The sequence below is a fragment of the Xiphophorus maculatus genome, chromosome 23, assembly GCF_002775205.1.
Source record: "Xiphophorus maculatus strain JP 163 A chromosome 23, X_maculatus-5.0-male, whole genome shotgun sequence".
In the NCBI taxonomy this organism is placed as follows: domain Eukaryota; kingdom Metazoa; phylum Chordata; class Actinopteri; order Cyprinodontiformes; family Poeciliidae; genus Xiphophorus; species Xiphophorus maculatus.
The window spans coordinates 16,176,627-16,186,411 of NC_036465.1; the positions used below are offsets into that span (position 1 = coordinate 16,176,627).

At 36.3% G+C, this 9,785-nt stretch overlaps 1 protein-coding gene across 1 annotated transcript in view; it reads left to right on the forward strand.

The window, feature by feature from the left end:
- Positions 1-9,785, forward strand: part of dock2 (dedicator of cytokinesis 2) — a 104,241-nt gene that overhangs the window by 37,908 nt on the left and 56,548 nt on the right. The window contains exons 25-26 of the mRNA XM_005810882.2: positions 3,706-3,848; positions 9,660-9,755. Of these exons, the coding sequence (XP_005810939.1) occupies positions 3,706-3,848; positions 9,660-9,755 (239 nt within the window). The remainder of the gene's footprint in view (positions 1-3,705; positions 3,849-9,659; positions 9,756-9,785) is intronic.

Sequence of the window (9,785 nt, forward strand, 5' to 3'; positions counted from 1 at the left end):
TGAAACAGACACAATATTTTTCAAATGTTTTAATTGAATATGGAAATGTTCATCTTCTATCTATCTATGTATCTATCTATCTATCTATCTATCTATCTATCTATCTATCTATCTATCTATCTATCTATCTATCTATCTATCTATCTATCTATCTATCTATCTATCTATCTATCTATCTATCTATCTATCTATCTATCTATCTATCTATCTATCTATCTATCTATCTATCTATCTATCTATGTATCTATCTATCTATCTATCTATCTATCTATCTATCTATCTATCTATCTATCTATCTATCTATCTGTCTGTCTGTCTGTCTGTCTGTCTGTCTGTCTGTCTGTCTGTCTGTCTGTCTGTCTGTCTGTCTGTCTGTCTGTCTGTCTGTCTGTCTGTCTGTCTGTCTGTCTGTCTGTCTGTCTGTCTGTCTGTCTGTCTGTCTGTCTGTCTGTCTGTCTGTCTGTCTGTCTATAGTGGCGCAGTTGGTAGAGAGCTTTTGCCTTGCAGCAAGAAGGTCCTGGGTTTGATTCCCGGCCCGGGGTCTTTCTGCATGGAGTTTGCATGTTCTCCCTGTGCATGCGTGGCTTCCTCCCACAGTCCAAAAACATGACTGTTAGGTTAATTGGTCTCTCTAAATTCTCCCTAGGTGTGAGTGTGTGTGTGTGTGCATGGTTGTTTGTCCTATCTGTCTCTGTGTTGCCCTGCGACAGACCTGTCCAGGGTGTACCCTGCCTCTTGCCTGAAACGTTAGCTGGAGATAGGCACCAGCACCCCTCCCAATCTCTCTAAGGGACAAGAGTGTACAGAAAATGGATGGATGGATATACTGTATATAATATTGATTTTATATACATGTTTTCAGTCTAAATTGAAAAATGTCTCTGATCGACTTATTTAAAAGTGTTCTATCGGAGGTCTTGGAGGTCTTCAGTCAGTCATCCATTTTCTGATCCCTTAGTGATTTGCTTTTATGACTTTGTGTTTTTGAGATTAGTTTGTGTTGAGGGTCCAGCAGCAGGCACGAAGGCTTGGCTCAGTTAATAAAGGGCCTAATGAGCATGAGCCCAAATGAGCTTTTAATGGTCTCTGTCTACCTAAGGCTGCAGAAAGAGGCATGGGGTGGATGATGTGAAGTAGCAGAAAGATGGAGAAGGAAGACATGCAAGGGAGGGATCAGGGCTGTGAGAAGGATCAGTTATTAATAAACACATTGGGAATATATGTCGTTTCTACTTGTAAACAGATAATAAATATTTTCTGCTGACAGATTACGTTCACACTCGCTGGTAATGGGCTTTAGTTCTGCTGACTTCAAAAAATATTGAAAGGATAGCCTTGTTAAAGGAGCATTACATTTATTTCTACTGGCAACAGGCTCTGCAGTTCTTGTTTGCTATGAGCTGGTAGTACATGAAGGCAGCTCTTAATGGAAATGGGACAGCTTTTTTCAAACCATTTGGGAGACTATTAGCTCAAAGTTTTTGCAGTATGTTTTCAACATAATTCAGACTTTAAACTTGTTAAACATAAGTGACGCCTGAGTTGAAAACATGCTTTTTTGATGATGATACTTCAGTTTTAAAGCGTTAATACTGATAGTTACTTTGTGAACTTTTAATCCATCCTTTTATGCATTTGTTCATTCGACTGCAACTCTCATCTGGAAGACAAGCATTGCTCTGATTGTTGTTTATTTTTTATTTGAAAAAAAAAAGAATCTCTAACAAACAAAGGCAGAAAAGATCAAAATCTAAAATCTATGGCACAGCTGTGGATAATAGTTGCATGTGTAAATTAAAACAAATCATGGAACAAGTTTCAAAATATATAGAAAAGTAATTTCTAAGCCCAAAAGGGAAACCTAAATCCAAAGCTGCAGTTGAACTAAAACTACAAGAATGAGACTGAAGTACAAGGAAACCTTAATGAGGGTCTTGATGCTGATCTTAGGAAACCAGTTTATTCTGGTTCACTGGTGAGCAAGCTGAACACATTGAAATTAAATGCAAAAATAAATCAAACACTCATGCAGTACCATACAGTTCTTGTGGAGGTAATTATGGAAACATTACGGAAAAATAATGGGAATTGTGCCAAGACCAATGAACAAGCCAAGGAGAAATATATATGGCTGTCTGGACTAAATATCAACCGTTTTCACACAATTACAGGGAAACATATTAAAAAAGTAAAAGTCAAAATGAAGAACCAAAAACTGCCTCACCATTTTTTTGTGTCAAACCCATATGCCTGTTGTGTTTATATCCCTTTGCAATAAAAAAGAAACAAATCCAGCACAACTAAGTAAACAGCCTTTGAGAAACATCTTTATTATAAAGATGAGCTAGAAGGTATTGCTTCTCTCTTAAAAATAAACAGCAAAAACATCCCTGTGTACCAAATTTAATTTGTTAAACAAAAACTGTACCATCTGTTTTTACCGTTATTACCATCAAACCTAGACACTTTATCACATGAAAAGATAGTTTAACTATTACTTTATTTCTCTATTATTGAAGCGCATTCTACACTAAATTCACCAGTTTCAGACGATGTTGTTATATTCTGTCTTCATATTGTTCATTTTTCAATGATGACTGCATGTACAGTAGATTGGATGTTTATAATTTTGTTAATGTGATGTAAATGGCCAATTTCACATGTTTACAAATTACCTGTTCTATCAATACATCAGTATCAAACCTTTTCACAATTTGACATAGAGAATGACATAGAGATGTCATTTTCTATGTCAGAATGTTTAAACTGTATTTTTTTTTCTGAGAAATTTACAGTTTAAAGTAAGTAAAACAAATGAAACAGATATCTGTCTCAGATTTTTTTAACAAAGAAATTGACCAAGCAGCCATACATTTTGTTAGCAAGTAGAATTTCAGAAACATGACAGTATGGGGTATAAATTATGTCATTGAATTTATAACACAATAATAATAATAATAGCCATATCTTACTCAATTGTTTTATTATATATTAAATGTGCAAAGACCTGCTGTGGACCCATTTGGGATTTTGCAATATTCTACTATTTTTCAAAATATGTTTTTGTTATATTACTAATTATATGTTCTCTAATGATGGACAATACCTTCTCACACTGAAATTGTAAAAAAAAAAAACCCGACATAGTTCTTCCAATGAAAATCATTGAATCATTGTTTTACTCTGTCTCTTGTTTCTGCTTTTCTAAACAGTAAAACCAGTAAAACAAGGAGCACAATAACAAAGCGGTGCCTCTGCTCTGAAGGAGTGAAAACTAATATTAATCCAAGAGACAAAGAAAGAAAACACTGTTAGACAATTGAGATTAATGTCTTGACTTTGGATTTGACAAAGGAGCAATTCATGTCCACTGTGACATTAATTGAACCATTAATACTTTTGATTGATACAGCTCCATTGTGGAGTCTGGAGGTAGATTTGATGTTCCTCTTCAGAGTCCAGTGGCATCATTATTCATGGCAATACGGTTTCACCTTTCTCTGCAGGTGCAGCAGCAATGAATGTAAATGATGGCTTTGTGTATTTGAAAAGTTTTCCTGAGAGAAATCAGTTTAGATGCAACCTGGTGTTTCTGCCTTCAAATATTCTCCTTTGCCATCTGTCTCCAGTTAGAGAACTTGTGTTGTATTTGTTGTTTGCTTATTGCAAAATTATCGTTGAACATTTGTGCTTGTGTTCTCACAGAATGCCGAGACGTGTTGTTACCCATGATGCTGCGGGAGCTGAGTGGTGCACTGGCCAGCATGGCTGATGGTCCTCATGACGAGAGGAGAAACAGTTTGGAGCTTCTCAACAATATTCTGGAAGTCCTTAGCAGAAAGAATGCCGTAAGTTACACAATGGACAATTTGTTTGTGAAACGGACATCCATAGCAGACTAGGTAGCTCTGAACATAAAGCTATTTGAAAATACAGGGGAGTACACATACGGCTAAACTGCAGAGATAAATTCTCTGAGCCAGGAAGCGTTTGGTCCTGTTGCTTTTCCTACGAGTCTCTGGAGAAACCATTTGGATAAAACAAAAGTTTCTCCTGCTTTTTCTTTAGTTGTCAGTGAGTCCAACATCCTAAATGGTCACTTGAGATGTGCTCAGGTTACACAACAGCAACCAGCAATAAAGCCAAAGTGTATGTGGTCCTGACCTAAATTTAATAATAGATGAGAAATAAGATTAAAAAAGTGTGCTGTCAGCCACAGTTATTAAAGCTCCTGTATCTGCTGACAGTAAAGGCAGATCAGTGAACATAGCTGAGGATCAAATTGGGTCTTTGTGTGCCTGATTTAACCTTAATTTCAGATATTAGCAAATGTTATCTGCCATTTGGATGTTTCTGTGATATTTGTCACATCATCCTTTTTACCAGTAGATCGATTTCACTTTCACATGTAAATTCTTTGTGCCAGTTTTGTCTTTTTTTTCAACTAGTTGTGCAGGAAGGAGACTTCAGCTGGCCTTGACCAATTAAATCATTTGGTCTTGCACATGTTTGCATGTGATATTTTTAGACAAATCAAAGTCAGCTCTTGAACTGAACACCTTCAAATAAACATACAGGCAAATTTCCAGGCTAAACAAATACATCACCAGCATCTCGATGAGGGCTCTTTAATTGCCTGTGCAAATGGCTGACAGCCTGCCTAGACTTTGAAGTGAAGATATGTTTTTTTTGGCTCTATTTATTCGAATGTGCTAATGAAGCATGAGTCAAGAGAAGAGACGCATTGAGAGAAGAGAGCAAACGTAATAAATGAACTGGAGTGAAGTTAATTTTATGAGATGCATAAATAAGGGCAGTTGATGATGATATCTTGGATGTGACTATATAAAGCAAAAGTGCAGGAATGTAAAAGAAAGAGGTGCAAAGTTGTAAAGTGAAGATGAAAACGGCCTGCCGGTGACAAGTCAGTAAGAATGTCTGTACATTTTGTCTTGTCTGTCTAAATAGAGGCAATATTTTATTCAGTCTATGCACATGCTGATAGTGAACAGAGTTTGAAATAAAAAACCGCGGGTTGGAAAAAACAGCTAGAAATGTGAGAAAAAACACAAGCAGAGAGATTGCCTCTCATTTTCTTTGTTTTTCACTGTTCATTGTTTCTCACTCTGGGTGGTACCTGATTAAATTGTCACACTGCAAATGTCCTCAAACCACATAGATATTCAGAGAGAAAAACAAAAACAAGCAAAAAATTATTTGAAAGACAGATGCTTGTGTCTGCTAGTGTTTGCCTCAAATTTTTAAGCGACTTTGTCACTTTTGCTTGGGTATGCTGATTGCCAGCATGTGTGTAGCAAAAAAAACAAACAAAAAAAACAAAGGAAACTGACAGAGAAAAACAAACATGGCTTAGCAGAGCTTTCTGTTTTTCTTTTACCACAAACCTAAAAACAATTGTCTTGTTAAAGAATAACTCCTGTTGCTTGGAGAGTGGATAAGAACAGCAGTAGAGTTGAGTTTGAGCAGCTTTTCAGAATAGTAGGAAGGTATTTTGCTACTTCCTTTTGGAGGAAACTTCCTTCCTCCAAGAAAGGAAGTTTTGGAGTAGCTTCCTTTTTTGATGCAAGCTTTTGGTAATTTTGGAGAATATTTGGTCGATCTTCTTACTGTTGGCCTCTAAGCTCTGTTAAGCCACCAAAGAGAACCTGCAGGAATTTTGGGAGTGTCTTGCAATCGGAAGGTTGTAGGTTCAATTCCAGTTCCTCCTTTCACATATTGATGACACTTATCCCTAAGTTGCCTACATACCTGCATATTGATGTATAAATACATCAATATGCATTTATGTTATTAGTGTATATTTGTGTAGTGCAAGTGGGTGGATGTGCCTGTGATATAAAACACTTTCAGTGGTCAGTATTACTGACATTCATGAGTGTGTATGGATGTGAATTTGCACATTCGTGCATACCACTGAGGTGTGTATTATTAAATTTCCTCTGAGATCATTGATGACCACACTCCAGTCTGGTAGGTGGCGGAAAATGCACCTTAAGTTATGCTTCGCCCGCCAATAAAAACAAAAGAAGAAGAAAAAGGAAGTGCTAATTTTCATTTAGAACAAGCACATGCTAGCAGCAGGCACGACGGAGAAATGTTTTCAAACTCATGCCACCTCATTAAGAAAACAACAGGAAGAAGTTCATATGATGCAGCTTTTAAGTTGAAGACTATCGATCTGGCAGTACAGATCGATAGCCTCTGAACATAAGCTCGGTGTGACGAATCCAAGGTTTGGCACTGGAGACGCAGGGCTGCGTCCTTAATAGCAGATGTATTCAGATGTATCCCTGTGGAAAACCGAGAGCGGCAGAGATACCAGCAGCTTATAGCCCGGTGCGGCTTTTATATGTACGTTTCCAGTTTCACAAAAACAACAAAACTTTGTGGGTGTGACTAGTAGTGAGGTGCGCTCTATAGTCTGGAAAATACTTATACTTAATGGTAAAAGAACCTTTTACACAAATCCAGTTACATTCCTCATTAAATTACCAATATTTATATAAGCGTTGAACGTCCGTGCATACTAAGGAAAATAAACAATTTTAAAAAACCAAACAAAATACTGAATTATTTTTGATCAATATGAATTATGTTTATGATAAACACATGGCTTATTTTGCATTTTACCAAGGCACTGTGGGATTTGGCATCTCAGAAACCTTTATCCAAATTAAGTGCATGTGTATTGTTTCATAAATGTGTGTCATTTACTCAATCCAAACATGACTAATTCCAGGACTTAGTGTAATAATTGAATTTTGTTGTTGTTGTTGTTGTTTTCTCTATGTTGCTTGTGGGGCCACCAGATTTAAAAATGATAAGAAGCATTTTATCTCTCAGTGGTCTTCCAGCTCTCTGGCTGATGGTAGAGAAAGTCTTTCCAATAAGCCAGAATACCTACAGTGAGCCAGAAAGATTTACTGATTTATTTAGACATAACAGCTGCTCCTCAGCTCTTCCGAACATGTGTGTGCACGCAGTTGTTTATCTTGCCCATGCCCCTGGGCAGTGAGTCAGTTCTTTTAACGTAGTTTAATCATATCTATCTAATTCTCGTCAGGCACTTCAAATATTCTTCCGACATTCTGGCACACGTACAAATATATTACAGAAAAGTAAACAGATGCTTTTTGTCTATGTCTCTTATTTCTGAATCCAAATTTTTCATGTGTTATTGGCCAATGCATGCAAGGATTAATGCACCTATAGTGTCAATATAAAAAATATAAAAATATTTAGGTCTTCAACTAATATAAACTGAATGGAAAAGAAAGGATGCCTGAGGGCAAATTTTGTTTGTGGAGTCTATGAATAATAAAACAAGTCTTACGGTCAAGTTATCCTTAAAGGCATTCACAAATACAGCTGCACAAATCCCTACAGGAGTGGCTGAACTGAACTATATTTGCATGTAGAAGATACATTTTTGTTTTCACTGATGTGTTTCATTGTCTTAGGATATTACTTCAAGTGCAAAATCTCCTTTAAATATTATTACTCAAGCAGCATATTAATTCCATATATCACAATAAGAAAACATTTCTAAGAGAAATTAGAATATTTTTTTTTTATGCATACTTTACAAGATCTGAAATTTTGCCCCACAGTTACAGCCACCTTTACTCCAATGACTATAAATACAATCCAGACAACCAATAGCCCAAAGAAGTAACCTAATTACTAAATAGAGCCCACCTACGTTTAACTGAATCTGGGCACAAATACAGCTGTACAGTGAACATCTCAGAGTTTCTTAATGAACGTTTGTGAACAAACCACATCATGACTGGGCAACAGACCTGCAAGATGGTGATAAAATTGCAGAGATACTTAAAGCTTAGATTGCAAAACAACATCAAAGGTTTTGAACACCTCACAGAGAGACTATTAATATATATTTCAAAGGAACTAGTATGACACAATGCAAATCTATCAAGACACAGAAACCTGATAGACTGGGCCGAGAGAACAACAACCTCAGAAGAAGACAAAAAGCCCAAAACTACCAAGAAAAGCTGAATATTCCCACAGATCTACAAGTTATGTAACCGAACCGTGGCAATGAAAAAAAACATTGTTGAATGAAAGACCATAAGAAGTCTAGTTCACACAAGAAAACTAAATCTGCACAACACCCCGAATTCACCATACATGGCAGCGGCAACATTATGTAGTGTCCTTTAAATAAAGTGTCACAAACAATCTGTCATTTTACAATAATAAAAATAGTTCAGTAGTAGTAGTATTTACTAAAACAAATTTTGAAGGTGTACACTGCATATTTAAGAAATGCACTTAAATAACATTTGATATTTCTAAAGATTATTTTATGTTCATTCATACTTATATTTTAGCTTGTATTGTATTTACTTAAACCCACAGGCACCCTCTTACTATAAATAAGTTATCTCATCAGAAAGATAGAAATGCATGGCTAAGTTTTCTCATTGAAAATGTTTCCCTCTGAGTAGAGGAAGTTAAAGAAATGTAACGGGAAAGTCGGTTCAAAGGGATTAAAAATACAGTGAGAAGGAAACTCACTGTGCAGAAAATCCACATGCGTGAAATTCTAAAGTCTTTTGCTGTTCCTACCTTCATCTTGATGTAAATGTTCTGTTAAAGCTAATTTGAAAGCAAAATTACTTTTATATTCCAAATAATAATAAAAAAACATCAACTTCTTAATTGTTTTATTTGAGATTCAAACAACTACATGAATAAAGTCTGCAAAGTAGCATTAAGGTTCTAACTTAGTGGAAACCACAGAGTGAAAATGGGAGCATACATCAACCAATTTTAAACTCTGAGGATTAACAAGTACATTGGCTCCAGCAGTGGAGACTAAATTTAAAGTGAAATTCTGCAAACTCTCTCAGTACTTCATCTACATATGTTTATTAGGTCTGACAGTTAAAAAGTGTCAGCACAAAATGGAGAGAGGTGAAGTTGACCCTCCCAACCTGAGAGGGAGTCTCTTAGGTTTATTGACTACAAGATGAACTGGAAAGATGGGATCATGAATTGAGACTGACATGAAGAGCAAAAAGAGCAGCTGCATACGTTTGGCGGTGCATGACTTGGTGATCCTCATATGTCGCTCTGATCTGACAAATATGCTGAATCTACTGCTGACAACAGGTTGAAGACGGCTCACAACAACACTGCCATACTTGGTATGCAGAATGCATCTATGCAGCCGTCATGAGGATTTTTCATATAGCTCTGACAGATATTATTGAGATTTTTGGAAAATGTCCCCCACACATTTTATGTACTTTGTGCATTTGATTCTGGGATCCTTGTTGCATTCTCTGGAAACTCACACTGACTTATCATCTTACTGGATAAAGTTCTACGATTTGAATGAGAAAGTTATTTATAGAGTCAGTCCTTATTTATCAGTGGCTTATTTATCAGGAGCCCTGGTCTGATAGAGTGTTGAATGAAATATAATTTGAAAAGTTGACAAGTTTAATGTTTTTAGAGTTATAGTCACTCATTGTTTTTTAGTGTTCACTACAATATCACTACAATATCAAGTGTTTTTTGTTCACTTTGGTTTATTTTCCTCTGTATTTTCCTGACCTTATTCTTTTTTTTGCCCCCTTTTTTGTTTTATTATCTGTTTCCATCAGGGAGAAACGTTTAAACATATCCAGGACATAGTGGTGTCTCTGCTGCGGATAATCAACCAAACCGTGATCACGATGGGCCGAGAACACGCCCTGATTGTAAGTACATACCATCATCCTTTTCTACCG